The sequence below is a fragment of the Cucurbita maxima genome, unplaced genomic scaffold, assembly GCF_002738345.1.
Source record: "Cucurbita maxima cultivar Rimu unplaced genomic scaffold, Cmax_1.0 Cma_Scf00003, whole genome shotgun sequence".
Classification (NCBI taxonomy): domain Eukaryota; kingdom Viridiplantae; phylum Streptophyta; class Magnoliopsida; order Cucurbitales; family Cucurbitaceae; genus Cucurbita; species Cucurbita maxima.
The window spans coordinates 3,734,982-3,752,825 of NW_019272019.1; the positions used below are offsets into that span (position 1 = coordinate 3,734,982).

The 17,844-nt window shown below is 34.3% G+C and overlaps 1 protein-coding gene across 3 annotated transcripts; it reads right to left on the reverse strand.

The window, feature by feature from the left end:
- Positions 1-897: 897 nt before the first annotated feature.
- Positions 898-16,997, reverse strand: LOC111477013 (vacuolar protein sorting-associated protein 53 A). 3 transcript variants are annotated; one of them, XM_023120935.1, is made up of 25 exons: positions 16,751-16,997; positions 16,468-16,620; positions 13,815-13,909; positions 13,023-13,079; positions 12,555-12,705; positions 11,691-11,761; positions 11,245-11,369; positions 10,261-10,421; positions 8,566-8,707; positions 8,225-8,288; positions 7,806-7,991; positions 7,650-7,691; positions 7,333-7,437; positions 7,161-7,220; positions 6,998-7,075; positions 6,761-6,868; positions 6,597-6,662; positions 5,754-5,831; positions 5,544-5,677; positions 4,426-4,519; positions 4,221-4,298; positions 3,497-3,559; positions 2,672-2,740; positions 2,212-2,307; positions 898-1,479 (listed from the first exon to the last, which is right to left on the reverse strand). In XM_023120935.1, the coding sequence occupies exons 2-25, from the start codon at positions 16,514-16,516 to the stop codon at positions 1,186-1,188; spliced, it is 2,466 nt and encodes an 821-aa protein (XP_022976703.1). In that variant the 5' UTR covers positions 16,517-16,620; positions 16,751-16,997; the 3' UTR covers positions 898-1,185. The 3 variants fall into 3 exon arrangements, with proteins under 3 accessions (XP_022976703.1, XP_022976702.1, XP_022976701.1); XM_023120934.1 differs by having other exon boundaries at positions 16,468-16,601; positions 16,722-16,997; XM_023120933.1 differs by having other exon boundaries at positions 16,722-16,996.
- Positions 16,998-17,844: the final 847 nt, after the last annotated feature.

The window sequence follows — 17,844 nt, forward strand, 5'->3', positions numbered from 1 at the left end:
AGAATACATGTACATATATACGCACATATATACATATATACAGTATACATACATATATGTATATATATGTGACTATATATATATATATATATCCTTCTTTGAACTTGTCTGCCAAGATAGCTAGTGTATTTTGGTTAGGTCAACTCATATTGTTATGGTTTTTTTAACATTTAATAAATTCATTTCGAAAAATAATTGCTAAAAGAAAAAATAAAACTAATTCTAATTAATTCTTTTTAATAAGTATTTCAAATTTTATTTTCAGTTCATATATTTTAGATGATTAACTCTAATGTTCTATATTCAATTTTTTTTGAATAAATGTAAATATTATATATAAAAGCATGTAAAACTATATTGACTTAAAGGTTATATTACAAAATAATTTTATGTTTTTAAAAATTTAGTTCTATATCTAATAAATTTTTAATTTTAAAATGTATGTAATAGATATCCAAATTTTTAGTTTTTGTCTACTAAACCCTGAAATTTTAACAATTTTTATTTTTATTTTTTATCTAATTAATTAGATATACTCTTTAAAAATTAACTATTATATTCAATATAAAGTTTTTATTTTGTCCAACTGATACGTGAATCTAAAAAAAATTCAAATTGAATTAAATATTATGCCCGATAAAATACTGAATTGTGAAAGATCAATTAGATACAAAAATGAAAATCGAGAGATTTATTAAACATTTTTTAAAGTAAAAAAAAGTGTAAGACAACTTAACTAAATTTAAATTTTGTGCCCCTAACATAAATTTCTGGATTCGCCATGGCCTCTTAGGGTCGTTTGAAAATATTAAATCCAAGAGAGAAAAAAAGAAAAAAAAAATAATAGACAGAGTTGTAATAATAGATAAGTCATGAAATTTTGTGGGGACGCAGCAGTTGAAATTCAGAAAGAACCTAAGGTTGAATTTCTGCATTCTCAAAACATCATATTAATTCCGACACATTTTTCCATCTCACCAGCAGAATTTGCACTAAAAGAATTGAAAAAAGAAACCCACAACCTTCAAAATTGAGTGGGGACTGTAGTTGTAGTAGTAGTAGTAATAAACAGGGGCGAAATTTCAACTATGTACTATTAATAGAGAGGGACCAGAAATAATACTAAATGTAGCATCCGAACAGTTCAATGAGGAGCACCACATTATTATTGATACTCCTTACCTTTCAAGGGTTGAAAAGTTTTCTGAAAGGTCCATCTTTCCTGTCTTTTGCAGCTTCAGTAAGAGCCAGGAACCTTTTGAATCCAGTGGTGGCAGCTCCACGTCCTAGTGCAGCTGCTCTAGTCAGGACATCCTCCCTGGATGCCATAACCCCGACTGTAGGACTGGTAATTGTAGGAGCTGGAGGGGCGGCGGAGGCAATGGGTGGAACTGATGGTGAGACCGAAGGCTGCGTGATCCCTGGCCCGTGTTTGTTGAAATCGTCCAGTATGCTTTGCTGATCGGCTTTCTTAAATCCCTGCATGTGTATAACATGATCAATGCAACTCAAAGCACAGTTTTGTTTCATCAGCTTTTGCCATATAATTAGTTAATAAGCCATGTTGCTGGTGCAATAAATACATGCCCAAAGCATGAAGTGGGTTGTGGATTAATAATTATTATGCGGTAGTCTGAACCAAGACCATGGCCGCTATAATGGACGTTATCAAGGCCAATGCATGAACATGTTTTACAACAGGTCTTACTACATGTCATGTACTTTTCTAGAGAAAATAACATATTCCAGTTGATAACACATTCCTTCCATCCAAATGCAGAGATTGATTTACTTACCGGATCTTCATTTGTTAATTTCCAGGAATATGAACATGGTATCACATGGCTGAGGCCTGTAGTTGAGTCATTTAACTCTATTCATAAAACTCATTTCTAACTAGACTAGAAGAAGGAAAATCCTCAATGATCTGTATCATGATCAATTTCTTTGGAAGAATATATGTGTGGAATAAGTCGTCCATGCTGTATCGTGAACGTGCATTACTACATGTTGTACCATGGCCAATTTCCTTAAATAATAGATATTCCTATCTCCCAAGAATAATTCAAGACTTGAATGGTGGTAACAGGCTTGTTTTATTTGTTGTTGGTCATGGTCAAGGACAATGTGCATTATTTAAGTCGTGAACCGTACACATTTTAGGTAAAAATTTACGCGATAGAAATAAACGAGAAGAAGCAAAATTGTAACCTTAAGTTCCAAAATTCGCTGAAACTCCATCGGTGTTCCTTCTGGCAATAGTGCACGATATGTATCTGCCACAGAATCAATGGGAGAAAGTATAACCTGTGCAACAAATAAAGCCAACTGTCAGGGTACTTGGGGGAAACTTTAGTTGACTTGAGACCTTTCCTTGTGCCAATGACAATTAGAGAATTCTTTGTATCAACTGGCTTGCTGTCATAGAAAATACCAGGATTATTATTATAACGGCTCCAATAACAGCAGTTCTTTGAGAAATTTAGACGAATGAAAGTAGGAGAATTTTAAGGATAAAGGTCAAGACTGTCAAGAGTTTGTCTCTTGATGATCCCCCAGTCGGCTTCCATTAGTAAAATTTCCCCCTGTTTTTTTAGCTGATTCTAATTGCATAGCCTTTTTAAAATCCTCCTGGCCTTTAACTTAAGGCATTGAGACATTGATTACAAACCTTCAAAAGAGCTTCAGCTTTGCTCATCTCACGGCTTACAAATTTTGAATAGCTAGCGGCACCTGAAGTCTGAGAAATAAATACCAAAAAATGAACTGGTCAGTAAGTAAATTCATTGAACCTTTAGGAGAAAGAAGTCAGTTTGTAAAATATGCATTTAACAAAAGAAAAAGAATACTCGTTAGACTTGTAAGTGCAGCTATACTAATCATGGTTCAGAAGTCATTCCAACAAAATCGAACCAATGGCATAAAATGTGTACTTCAGGAGAAGTTTCTTAAGAACCAATGGCATATATGAATCATTAAATTCATTCCAACAGCTATACTGTAAGTGCCTGCTACTTTAAGCGCATGTTTTTAAAAGTGCAAAACCTTTTGAAATTGGAGAAACTAGCAAGCGAGTTGTGATATTGCATGCCCAAGATAATATGAAACCATGAAAATAAGGAAAGAAACCTGGAATAGGTTCGTGGTTTAATGCAAGGCAAGAGCTAAGTATTAAGGTCAAATGCCTCGTAAGATGGAAGGAAAGAAAACCTAAAAATGTTTTCAGATAAGTCAAATTCTTTTGATTTCAACCGTGATCTTCTATAATTCATGGTTTCAAATGGGACTGCGGGTTCTGTTTTGTTGGTTGTAGTTCTTAACTGAAAATTCTGTTTTGTTGGAGGTGGTTCCTAATTGAAGTTTCTTAAGAAAGTCCACACCCGCCAAAATTTCTTTTGTTTCTAATAAAAAGAAAAATCCAGAATGGGAATCGATGTAGACATTAAAAGATGACTTGAGAATAGTGCTAGATTAGTTTCTGTAATTCTGAACGTACCTGTCGACCAAGGGAAGGAATATCGAGAAGAATTGTTTTCACAGCTTGAGTGTCCAAAAGCATCTGTACAAGCATTTGAAATGTTACTTCTGATGTATCAAAATCAACCCAAATCCCTCTATCAGCATATAATTCTTATATGAATCACTAAATAATGAATTTGTGAATCCAATCGAATAGTCTGTCTCATTTACTTTGGCGTCTTTAATCATCAATGGCCTGTGCCGAGTTGTTTCTAATTTTCTAATGCACATAACATCACGCATTATTAAAGATCTTTCTGCAATAGTGATATTTCATTTAATTTAAACTAAGTGAATACAAGAGTGGAATTTTAATTTTATTTTTTTTTTAAATTTAATTTTTTTAATTTATATCCGTGAGTGTCGAGGATTTACTAGCACACATCTCAACAATTTTTGTGGGACCCGAATAATCTTACAATCAAGACTTGAGGGAATTCATAAGATATTAAATCCTAAGTATGTGGTCACCTAGACACATACGTCATATCAATTATTTTTACAAGCATTGATACAGAAGTTTTAAGTTTACTTGGTTATTCTTAAGTAGTGTATGAGAAAAAGTATAAATGTGCACAAAGAAGTTATTCACGAGGTGCAGGCACGCCTTGATTGTTATGGGCATTCTAAAACTTAGGTTGACTATAAAAACTTCTTCCCATAGGAGAAAAACAGTACACAATGGATTAAGTTTGTATTACTTGTTGAGCTCCAGTTTCTGATATTTGCTTGCACTTGAAGATGTTGGCATAGAAGCGTGGACCAAGAGATGAAGCAAGCTGAAAGAAATGAGCGAAAGTATTGGCATATAAGCAATAACCAAATAAGCATCTACCAAGATATACATGTGTTTATAGCATGAGTGCAAAACTGTAAAATAAAAGGAACTATCCTCTCAATGATCACCTTGTCCAAGAAGAACTGGAAGTAAAGAGGTGAGAGAAGTCTACCAAGAACGGGAATGCTGGTTGTGAGAATCATATTGATGCCATTTACATACCTGAAATAGGGAGGGAGTGCAAATAAGACTTAACAATGAATGTTTCGACTATCAATAAACTTGAAAGTCTTTTTCTTCATCGGTGACAGCTCCAGTGCCTAACTAAACACCTTACAGGAAACTTGAGTTTTTTTGGATAAGAACAAGTGGACTGATCACCAAAAAATATTACAAAGGAAGAACAGAATAGGCCATCCTTCCAGAAATATGAAATGACTAGAAATATGGATGTGCACACAGGCACTCGGGACAAATTCAAAATGACATGGGCTTACTTAAAAAGATACACATATATTAGAAATAAAAGAAAGTTCAAACACAACAATGTGAAATATGGGGGTGGTCTAAATGACGCAAGATTTTATATTGCAAATATGGCTAAGTTTCTTTTTCCAATATGCCATAATTGAAAAGGGGGAATGTCTTGAGAAAGCGTAAAATGCTTTCATGTTCATCTTAGGAAAGCTTTTAACGAGATGCTTCTTTGAGAATATGCAGCCGAGAATCTTTAGGCTTTGGTTACCGAAGAGTTCTGTCATTATTTGCTCTTATTCTTTTGGATTAGAGCCATTTTTTCAATAGTTTGGTAGTGTGGCTTCTTGTTTGGGCGGTCTTTTGATGTGCCAGTTTTGCAATCTTTCACATATCTCAATGAAAGCATTGTTTCTCATTAGATATATATTACTGTTATTGAAAAGAATATCCCATTCCTTTAAGATCTTTAATTTTATAGACCATAGACGGCTCATTAGTTTGCTACATGTATTAAAAAAAATCATCCGTCCTCACTGACTAGGAAGAGAGTTTTTCAGGTCCGCTTAAGTAATCAATGAAATTGTTTTCCATCCAAAATAGAGAGTAATAAGTAGACTTGAGAAGGTCCTCGCAGACAGGGAAGAGAGTTATTCAGGAACAACTTCCCTTCTCGATGTATTCTTTATCTTCAATTATTTTCTACAGTTTCTCTTTAGAGAAGCTGCGCGATCTTGAATTGAGTGAAAAAGAAGGGGGAAAGAGGACATACTCTGATTGGTCACCCACACTTTCAAGAGTACCCCATGGAACGCGAGTCATTGCTGCCATTTCTGAATCAAATTTAGTTTCCAGACCATGAACCAAGGTGACCAACGCTTTCGTTATTACTGCTGAGAATTCATCCTGCACAACAGTACATGTTCTGGAATTTAATCGGAAAAAGTTATCGTCCATTGAAGTTAAGTAATGAATACCATACCTGCACCTCTGACATATCTACGCCATCCACTAGTTGAGTATCAATTATCTTCTGCACACTTTCAGCCAATTCACCAGACTGAACCCCCCGCCACAAAAACATAATTAATAAATAACTTGAGGACACTGAAAGGTATGAAATTTAGAATGAATTCGCAAACGTATATATATTTTTTCATTCGAATGGGTTAACTATTCAAGCAACATATCCCTCGAGAAAATAAAAATAGAAAAGTAAACATATTGATTAAGATGTCATTCATGAAGTACGACGATGATCATCACCACTAGAAAAAACTGTGTCCAGCCAATGAAGGAAAGGTATAATTTCATTTTCCAGTAAATGCTACCAAAGTTGGAAAAAGGGTTTGACAAATACAAAAATGCTAGTTCTTTCTTTCTTTCATAAACAAAAATCATGACAAAATGTTGATCACTCAGAAACCTGGAATTATTAAGCTAATAAACAAACACTGCAACAATAGTTAATCGAGAAAAACTGACCTGCCCTATGAATTTGGTCATTTTGTGACTGTTAGTTTTGCATACATCAACTAGTTAGTATGTTTGTTTTGTTAGTTAATTGTTGGTTTACAGCCATGAAGTTTCAAATGTCTTAATAAAAGTTCTTGAAAGATATTTCCTTTGCTTGTTTGTACACTAATTAAACGGATTCTAGGTTAACAATTGTTCTTCAAGTTTGGAGGATGCAATACCATTTTCTTAACTTATACTGTACCATGTTTTGATTATTGATAAGTTGCTTTCTTTATATCTTTTTTTCAAAGAATAATCGACAAACCAATAACAAGGTAAAATGAAATTATCTTAAAAGGCAACTTACTGTCTTGTGGCAATATTCAGCTGAATTGACTATGTAACAGATAACTTTTTCATCCTTGTCAGAAGTCTGTCCACAACTTTCACAACGCATTTAGAATATGATAAAATAATAATAATAATAATTCTCATCGAAGGAAAAAGGAACTCTATACTGCTCTTAAGCACCTTTATCTGTCCATCCATGCCAGTGGCTGCTGCAACAAATCCCGAGCCACCCTTTGGAAGTCTTGCAAGAAGCTTGGTAGCATAAGCTTTTAGGACTCTCTGGAATACCTGGTGATGAGAAAAGTCCAATAAAGATTATTCTACACAAACCATTCGTGTCATCCATTGTTCATATTTTGGACTGGACCGGATTGTTTATAGTCCCAATACAATTGTTGATGTGGGTATAGAATGCACCTTGAACAAATTGAGTAATGTTTGGTTCTTAGTCAAGGCACTGCATCTCTTCAAGCTCCTTTTGATTATTAGAAACAACTGCAAAAAAGAATAGCCAACAATAAAGACATTAGAATATGCAGAGAGTGAGTGCAAGGACAAGAATTCCCAGCAGGAAATTTACCTGCATGCTACTTGATAGAACATTGCTCTGACTTCCTTCATCAATGTCCCATGTTTCTTCCTGTCATAAAGCAAATTTGATTTGTAAAGGATCGGCATAATTAAATAAGAACTGTTAGATGTCTATAATGGCCAGAGCCAACATTAAATACAGAAATAAACAATGATATTACCTGAACAAGTTTTTCCAAATTCTCCATTAATGTCTTCTCTTCTAGTTCTATGTAAACTGTCAAGTGAGGTTCAAAGCAAGAAGAGACGATTCCCCGAAAGTTGAACTGCCACCAAATATTGGAAAACATTTCAAGAGCTATTTTATCCATATGAAACAATTTTCGCCTGAGCACAGCTCCTTGGAAAGTACATCAATGCTTAATAGATGACAGAAGTTCAGTATACTGTGAAATTTTTTCTTGTATGTAGTTACATCGTGTAACAAAATAACGTTTCATTATTAAATTTCATATAAATTAGGGAAGTGGTAAATTACCCCAGCTCCAGGCACCGACATTTCTTTGATTCCATCCTTTTCCTGTCAATTAAAATTTGAATAGCATTTATCAAAAAAAAGTTTTACATAAATACACAAGGAAGGATATAGTCACTGAATCTAGAATTCTCATATATAAAAAATTAAATTACATACATCAGTCTCTGGTCCTTGATGTACAGCCAGCTTCTTCTCATACTTTTTTCTTATGTCTGAAACATTTTGACTATTATTATCTTCTCTGCCAAATTCCTCAATTTCATTTCTGTTTTCCTTCCCTTGAGCACCTCCTCCAAACTTCTCTGCCAATTCATCTTCAAATTCTAGAGTTCGTTGTAGTGCCTAAACAAAAATTTAATAAAGATGAGTAGAAACCCAAAGAAAAAATAACATACTAAAACTGCAAGAGGTCAGAGGACAGGATTCAGTATGCAGGCTTCTAAAAAAGTATACGCGATTGATCAACAACAATATACACACGATCATAGTTTTCATCTAAAGTAAAATTATTGCCTTCAATATACCCACATGAAACCATTAGTCCCTTTTTTTTGGTGTGAGAGTGAGGGAGATACCAGCAATAAAGTCGCAACATCTGGCTTTTCTTTCAGATTATCCAGGATGTCCTCAAGTTGTTTTCTGCAATCATTAAGACCATCCAACAAAAAACAGCACTCCCAAACATAAAGATGAAAGGTCAAAGAATAATAAAAAAAAAACTGAAGAAAGAATTGAGAATCTTTTTCTAATTGACACTGCAGTAAATGCACAGTCCATGATTCGTTTCCTGGTCCCAATATATTGAAAACACAAATTAATGAATATTTGCATATGGTGGTTCTTTTCAAGTGAAGATTTCTTGACCTTTGAATGTATTTTATTGAATCTATGCTTCCGATAATGAAAAGTTCCGTACCTTGTTTTCTTACAGAACTGGATACAAAGACGATATGGGACATGCCATGAAGGAGGAAAAATTTTCCATATCTCTTCGTTTGTTCTCATACGACGCTTTATCCATGCATATCTTCGTTCAGTTTTATCCAACTTTGCCAATTCTGGAAATGTACAAACATACAACTTCAAGCTATCTTTAAAAATTATATAACTTGTTAATTAACACAAAGTTAAATAAAAAGAAAATTGCAGTAGTTTGAGATCTAAAAAAAACTAAAAGAAGAATTGAAACTTTTCAACTATTGAAGAAAAATTTGTGTCTTGTTATGAAAATCAATGAAAAAAGAACATTTTCAGCACTGTGGAAGTCAAAAGGTCCAAGAAAAACTAACATTCTTGTTTGGATTATGCTTAACAGTAGTCTTAACGCAGCCAATTTGCTCCAAAGGAAACTTCCTTCTTCATTCCTTATGTCTTCAATATGTTCTCTCAGCTAAAGCTAAGCAGATGGGGTGCTGCTCACTCATCCTTCTTTGAGTGTTCTTACTTGTTGGCCTGTTGAGATCACTTTTGTTCTTTTTTTTTTTAATGTATCAATGCTGTGAAAGCCTTAATTTTCAGAACTATGGTTGGTACAAAATCAAAGGATTTTTTAAGACAGACACTTTTCTTCACTCAATCAGTTTGAATCAACTTGTTTCAAGGCTTTTTTATGCTAGTCTATTACTGATCTCTTTAGTAATTTCTCTTTACAAAACAAATGTATGATTTGGAATGATGATTTTAGAGTTCCTTTGTAACTTTGATTCATTGTTTTATTTTTCTCTCGCTCCTTCCCCAAGTTTGTATCCTTTAAGCATTTGTCTTTTTTCAAAGGATTTTTTAAGACAACTTTTCTTCACTCAATCAGTTTGAATCAACTCGTTTCAATGCTTTTTTATGCTATTCTCTTTCTGATCTCTTTAGTAGTTTCTCTTTACAAATGTATGATTTGGAATGATGCTTCAAAAATTCCTTTGTAACTTCGATTCATTGTTATATTTTTCTCTCACTCCTTCCAGGAGTTTGTATCCTTTTAGCATTTGTCTTTTTTCATTCACTCAATGAGAAGCTTTGATTCTTGTTAAAAAATAAAGAAAAAGAAGAAGATCTAAATGAAAGAATGATATCTACCACAAAGAATGGCAAAGCAAAAAAAAAGCAATACGATATGGTTCATTTTTACTAAACAATAAACAAAAAGTCTCACTCTAGCATTTTTTTAGATGAGTGGTTCATATGTGAAGGAGTATGTTTGATATGACAATGACTGCAATGTCTCTCTTTAAGTTTTATGCTGTAATTTGTTTCAAATTTCGCTCCTTTTTTTTATTGTCAATAACTGGGGTCCTTTTTTGCAATTTTCTTTTTCTTTCTTTCGGTTTCCCTTTCTTGTTGGTTGATTCTTTAGCTAGGGCAGCAGTCGATGATCTAAGGGTCAGGATTAAAAGAGGCACTCTTGTTAAAATCATCTTTAAAAGATTTAAGAGTGCATGATATCTTAATCAAATTAATCTTCAAATATTTTTTTTTCTCCACCCATAATGTCCAGAGTAAAGCTTAAACAGAAATATCTCTTCTATGAGGGTTCTACTACAAAATGATAATTACACACCCCCACCCCAATAAGCCCAGATGATGGAGAAATATAGTAATGATAACTTGGCAAGCACACCTGCTCCTTCAAATATCTGTTCATAAGATGTGAGCTCCCGGCTGCAAAAATTGTTTACCAACTCTTCCCTCACAGATGGCTCCAGAGCATCAACGACAAAGCAAGCATCAGACAATTGCTGAAGTAAATTAGTTTCTTCTTTCTCTTTCCCAGTACCTAAGCTGATGCATGAGGGAAGAAGTTTCAACATCGTTCTCATGACTACTTCATAATAACAAATAGATAAACCCATTACATTCCATCCAATCTACAACAGCCTGAAATGTAAGTTTGGTTCCTGGGTACCATACAACCTTACTACAAAAAATGAACTCAAAATCTACATCCCTGACTTCTAGCATAACAAATACGTATGACTACTTTCCTAGGGTTCAGATCATTGGTAAAAAAAAGGAGGAACATCCTTCAAAGCTATGACAAATAATTTGACTTACAAGAAGGAATCATGGGACTCATGAACTGCAACTTAGAAGAAGAAAAATGAAGTAAATTCAAAAGATAAGGCAGTCAAATAAGAAATCTCTTATCCTATTTTGAGTATATTAATGGATGGGAGCTAAGCCGCTCTGTTAAGACATCTCTCCATAGGAACATGCATATATGGTGAGAAAGATCTTCCCCCTGCCCTCAATTACTCGCCAGTGGAAGTCTAAATAATCTGAACGCTCCAAACACAACACATCTCCTCCCACCCTTTCTAAGGACTCAGGCCTCCACTTGACATACAAGCCAACGTTGCTCGACTCCTCTAAAGCCCAAATCCAGAGGAGTGTTGGTATAGAATTTTCGAGGAGCCTTGGTTAATGTCCTGTTTTTCCAATATCATGAAGGATTGCCTGGAAAGCTATCCAATTGTCCTCCCATAATCTAATTCTTTTCCCATGCCTCAACACAAGTTTGATCAGTAATTTACCGTACACCTCAAGATTTAAATTGCTGCCAGATAAACAGTATATAGGGGGCAGTAATTTGAAAACATCATACCTTGAAAAGTCAGAAAATACATGCGATTTCAGAATTTGTTTAATATTCTTGAACTTCTCCCTTAGCTCTGTGATCTTTGGATTATCCCTATAGGCTTCAAAATGACTGCATAATTGGTTTACTGCCTGGAATGAATCAGAATACATGTTTCTTAACAAAAATGTGCAAGAACAAAACCCCTCTCTGTTCTTGAGAAAGATCTTTAACGTTGAAGGGAAAAGAAAGAATTTGGGAAAAAACTAGACCAAAGACTTAGCACCTAAACATACAATCAGATATATCATGCCAAAATGGCCTCATATAACCTACAAACTTTTATTAGGTATCAAGTTAAGAAAAAAGAAAAGACTTTTCCCACTAAGCCTTATGGCTATGGCAACAACCACACAAGTATCAATATAGATGAAATGGAAGAACGTTCATATAATTTATTCACAAATAAGTACCTCCAACTGTGCAGCTGCCTCTTTGTACTGTCGTTTTGAAGCCATTACCTGGAGCTGCTCAACAGCTGAGACTATAATCACGTAGGAAAACAATTTATCGATGGTGACAGTTAGGCAAGAGAACTTTTATAAAAACAACAAATTATCAGGGGAACTTATAAAGTGAGAGCACCAAAAACATCTAAACTTATCATTTATTCATGTGAGCAACTGGACAATTAATGTGATATCCGAGGAGGATATCCACAGAAATCTAAGAACCCCAATCGAAACATAAGACTTGCTTCTCAAAAGAAAATATTTTAAACTGACTTGGATTGCACTGGATGACTCTTAGCTAATCATGCAAAACAATCACTCACAGTTCTGATGTAAGCTATACTGCCACTAGCTTCTGTTAAAATTGTATCTGGCCTATTTTGAGCAAGAAACGTTTACAGTTAATAGATAATTGTCACTTGCTTTACAACGGCTAACTCATACACATAAACTATAAAAGGAAACAACTTTTAGATAACGAATCAAATTTGAGCAATGAAGAAATCTTATTACGTAATCAGCGAAGCTACAGGGATGATTTTGTCTTAATAAAAATAATGATCTCTTTCTTGGCATTCCTTTGTACTAGTTTCTATTCCTTTTTGTAATATCTTTTGGGTTGGAGTTGCTCAAAAACCCCTCCTTTGTATTTTCTTTCTATCAAAGACATGTTTCTTATCCCAAAAGAAAAAAAAAAATGTAGCAGTACAACCGCAAGGCATCTAACAACAAGACAAAGAAACCATTAAGTACAACCATGTCATGCTTGGAAATAGTAAATGAGGGAAGACTAAAGAGGCAAATATAAACGGGATGTGACCATACCCAACATGGTCAGACGATGAAGAGCGGTTATTGTTGTTGTAATATGTTTCTTTGCAAAGTCCAACTTCTTAATATCACGACAAATCTCTTGAACCATTGTCTCACTCTGTTCAGCTTTAGTTTTTATTTCTCGAATTTTGGACATGAGCTCCTGCTTAAGAAAAAGAAGAGAGGATTTATATACGCACAATTTAATAAAATAACCCAGATCTCTGAACCCATCATGGACTCAAGCATACAAGTGAAGCACTGGCCAAATCGCATGATCTCCAGGAAACAAAAAGTTCTTGGCATGTAATTTGGTTGATAAATCCTAAACAGTAATGAAAGCAAATTGACTTTGATTACCCATTCTTAGACCAAACCAATACTTACATTTTAGATAAAATCCAATGAATATAAAACTCTTACATCTTGCTACAATGCTAAAATAGAAAAAACTGAAAATTTCCAAGAAAATATACAAACCTCTACAGCTGATGTAGCAGCAGCAAGATCTTCCTTTGCTTTGGTCCCTGAACTACTCTGTGAAAGTCATAATAGCATTAAAGATAATAATTCAATTGGGTGAAAGAGACACCATTATTCTCAAGTACAGTAAACTATAACACTATATTATATGCTTCACGTCTACTCCCTTATGATGCATATAATAGCAGCAAAGTTAAAGTCAACACCCACAATCATGCAAATAATATCAAAAAGGGAAGTTGTAAGTCATGTTTACAAGAATCTTGGTTTATCATAAACTTATGCCCAACAGAGAGATCATAATATAACAAAAGGAAAGATAGAACTAACGATTCCTACCAACCCGAAGGCCTCTTTGTTCAAGGTTTGCATAACATTAGAATAACTATGAAAGGAAAGTTTGAAAAATAGAACTGTGCAAACTTATAATGAACCTCATATGAACTACGAGATCTGAGTCATCAAAGTTAAGATCTGAGTTTCAATAGCTTGACTATCACTACCTAAAATTGTCAACATTGGCCCTGGATCTGAATATCCCAAGGTGAGGCATACACTTTTTCCAATTTCAACCAAAATGTCCAGCTTATTCCATCAAAGAGCACCAATAGATCTGACTTTGGTATCATCTTGTGTACATATAAATGGAAAACTCATCAAGCTAAATTGTGAACCCAATTACTGAATGAGCATAACGTAGGGTACCCAACATCAATTTGACGGAAAACGAGAACAAAAGAGCAATAAAAGCTTTTGTTTTCTATCAGGGAAAAATTAAACAAACATCACCTGTTGGCGGACAGCTGCTAAAATTCCAGCATCTACACGACGTATTTCATTATGTATCTTTTGCATAAGTGGCTCCACACCAGATAGCGATGCCTCTAAATATCAGCCAAAGTTCACGAATTCAATATATCACTAAGAGTTTGGGGAATAACGAAAAACATTGAGCTGTTGGATGTAGATGAAAGCATACTTGGAGAATGCCAAACAAATCAGAAAAGGGAAAACTTAACGAAAAGAAAGGATTATTTGGGCTCTTTTTTTTTTTTTTTTTTTTTTGACCTATTTCTATTTCAAAACTGTTATTCTACATTATAATTCAAAATATGATCCCACACTGGGGTGTTACGAGAAACTTTCTAAGACAATATAATAAACTCAAAACAGTTACAAGTAAGCTTTCCAACAAAAGTAATATCGGTAAATGAATAATTTCTAAATTCTCTCTTTTTTTGTTAAGAAACCAAGCTTCCAATAAGAAAATGAAAGAATGTCTCAAAGGGAAATGTCATGACCACGTAGGTAACATGGCCTCATTACAAAGTCTCAAATTATTGATTCCTAACTCGCCCTGATTAATCGGTCATGACTCAGTGTCCCACCTAATCTAATGAGTTCCCCTCCCCTGTAAGCCCCTTCCCACAAAAAATCTCTCTTACTTTTCTCAAGGTTCTTACTCACAGCGATAAGGTTTTCTTTTTTCTGATAAACCAAACTTTCATTAACAAACATGAAAGGAGATACAAGGTCATACAATAAGTAACCCACATAAGAGGAACCTCAACCTACAAAAAGGACTTTTTGTCTAAAGAATATCACCTACTAATAATTATGAAAGGTCTTAGACGCCTCTGCTTGCAAGAAGACCCTAGAATTTGTGGCATAAAGAAGATAACACCTCATGACCAGCTAAAGAGGCTCAAGTACTCAGTTTGGAGGACTTGCAATTAATATTGAGAACCACACTCTAAGACCGGTCAATCTTAAGACCATAAGTGAGCTCAAAAACATAAATAATACAACTAAGATTAACAAATAACCTCTCTCCGAATACAAAAGAAATAGTATTATCTACAAAGTAGAGATGTGACAAGTAAAGATTCTTCCTCCCTATTTGAAAGCCCTTAATAGCCCTTAATAGCCCTCTTTCCACACCAATAGAGACTAATCTACTTAGAATATCTACCATTAGTAAGAAGAGAAAGGATGTAATGTAAATCTTGAAGTAGTTATTTGAATAATGAAGAATCACCCAGAATCAACTAGGAATACAAGTATTTATAGGCTTTAGGCAGCCATAACACCCTAAGCAGCTCATATTCATCCTGATAACCTCAAACTAATATAAAAACAAACAATCAACTAACACTTAAAGCAATCTAAACAAATGATAAAACAATCAACAGCAGCTAAAAGAGAGGGAAGGGTAAACATCTATTATTAGAAGGAGGGCCCCCTTGCCTAAGCACTCAGTTAGCCACACCCTTTCCTCTTGGTTTCCAGATGATAAAGAAGGAGTACCTCGCCGTCTTAATATAGCTCCATATCCAAGATATTCACCCCTACCCAAAACCCTTTTCCCCTATAAGTGATCAAGGAAGTCCCAATCCACATGATCATAAGTTTTCTCAAAATCTATTTAAGAAATAATCTCTTTTTGCTTACAACAATAAGCACATGATCTAAATTTTTTCTACCAATTTTAGTGCTCATAGACCATATAGTCCTCTTTAGGGCGAGAGGAACAATATGATTTTTAGAGGGCTTGAAAGAACTCCAAGTGAGGTTTGGACCTTTTTAAATTCTATGTATCCCCCTGGGCCTTAGTAACAAAGCCTTTATGTAGTTGTTTATTAGGTCTTATTTTCTTGATTAGAAGTCCTTTTTGTGGTTTGTATCCCTCTTTTGTGGGCTCTTGTTATGTATCCCCCTGATTTCTTTCATCTTTTCTCAATGAAAGTTCGATTACTCATACAAAAAAATTGTCTTCCAAAAACAGAAGCACCTTGAGACACAAATCAGAAAAGAAAAGCCCTTTTCAACCAATCAGCAAAGACCATAGCAATGATCTACATGCTAGTTACCAGACTAATCAGTCTAAAATATTTCACCCTCCTTTCCCTCCCTTTCTTGGAAATAAGACACATAGGTGTTTTGCTCATGGATGCTTCAATGATGCCCATCTAAACAAACTAACTAAAGATCTTCTAAAGATCTCTGTTAATACTTTACCAATTATCCACCAAGAAAACCAAATAATTTTGCACCTTGCACACGGGATAAAAGATTGGTGTGAAATTATTTGCTAGTTCGAGGTAAGAAAAGTACGGAATTTAAGCTTAAATTCTTGTTGGACTGCTTTCTTGTAATCTTTATGTTTGTAAGCGAGCTTAGTTTCAGCCTTGGGTGACTTTGTTGATACGTTACTTTGTATAAAGCTTTAGTTGGTATCTTTTCATTTCTCAATGAGAAAATCGCATTTCTTGCACAAAAAAGAAAAAAGTGAATTCCAAACTGGCGGTTTAAGTCTAAAAAATGAAGTCCAAGCACAACAATGCGGACCTCTTCATCGTCCTCCTTATTACCCCACCCCCCAAATACAAATGTTGTTTCCTACAACAGAGCAGTCGATAGATAGAGTGACAGAGGGAGTAACCTGTGGGGAACATCTGGTTAATGTATTCCAAAGCGCTTGACTTGTCCATCGTTTGGCAATAATTTGAAATGCTTCAGCCCAAACACGAAAAATTCCACCGAGTAAGCTTCAAGGCCAGCGGTGATCTCTGTGTTCTAAAAAAAAAAATGAAAGCTACAAGAAATTTGAACCATAATAAGGTAAACTGAACCATAATAAGGTAAACATTCATATTGATTAATTCGTATAGATTACACTAGGATTTACAGGACTACCTGATGGAGCTTAATTGATCAAAAACTACCTCAGATCACATTAATCCGTGCAACGATCATCGCGAAACCTTCGCAGAAGGTGCAGGAATCGTTTCCCGCCGCTGATTTCTTCGTAGCAGAGAGTGATGGAGTGGAGAGCTGAATAGATGGATTGATGCCAGAGGAAACAGGAGCAGGAGATTGAGATCAGCGGGATCTGGGAGCTGGAATTGGAACTGTGAAGGAAGACGATTCTCGACGTGCGCCAAAGAGAAGACGGAGTCGTATTGGTTGATCTTAGAGTTTTAAAGTGCAACTGCCCTTACCGTATAAAATCCAGGCTTATCTAAACCAGTTTTTAAGGGAAAGAAAAAAAAAAAAACATATTTACCATTTTATTTATTTATTTATTTTTAAATAATTGCACATATTAATTGGCGGGATTTATTATCCAACTAAGTATGATCGTATTTATAAATATAATTAATATTAAACAATACCACATATAATAAATTGATAAATTATATAAAAAAAAACACATCGTTCAAAAACTTTCATCAGAACGGATATGAAAAAAATGACAGTGGCAGTAACGGATAAGATAGCAGTGCACGTGATGTTATATTACAATTATGCCCTCGGTATTTTTTAAAATATGTTAAAACACCCATTTCATTAACGCCCCCGGTTTAAAACTTGGGTAAAGTATGACTCGACGTTAATATTTAAAAAAAAATAAAAATTAAAGAGCTATTTCTCGAAATAATATAACCTAATACTCTTACTTTTAATAGATCGAGGGTTGATAAATGATGACCACAAATTTAAAGTCTCTAGTTTGTAATGGAGCGAGCTAACGAACCAAGGAGGAGACAAATAATGTAATCAATAGTAACGAACATTATTTACTGTTTTTTCGATAGATTTATTACTTTTGAGGGTAAAATTGTCATTGTCATATTAGTCAATATTTTCAATATTTTTTTTTTGGTTATCTTCTAAGTTCCATAAATCAATGTATTTCTGTTTTTAATTATTTGTTATGCTTTTTTTAGCGCTCAATTTTTCATGGCCAAAATTACAAAATATGCCATTTTATTATTAATTAAAAAAAAAAAAAAAAAAAAAAAAAATGCACCGTAAA

Excerpts from the sequence above, each read along its gene's own strand:
- LOC111477013 (XM_023120935.1), bottom strand. The coding sequence starts at position 16,516 with ATGGACAAGTCAAGCGCTTTGGAATACATTAACCAGATGTTCCCCACA. Across the intron at positions 5,678-5,753 it reads TAGATATGTCAGAGGTGCAG|GATGAATTCTCAGCAGTAAT; the intron begins GTATGGTATTCA and ends ACTGTTGTGCAG. Across the intron at positions 2,741-3,496 it reads TTCCTTCCCTTGGTCGACAG|ACTTCAGGTGCCGCTAGCTA; the intron begins GTACGTTCAGAA and ends TTTATTTCTCAG.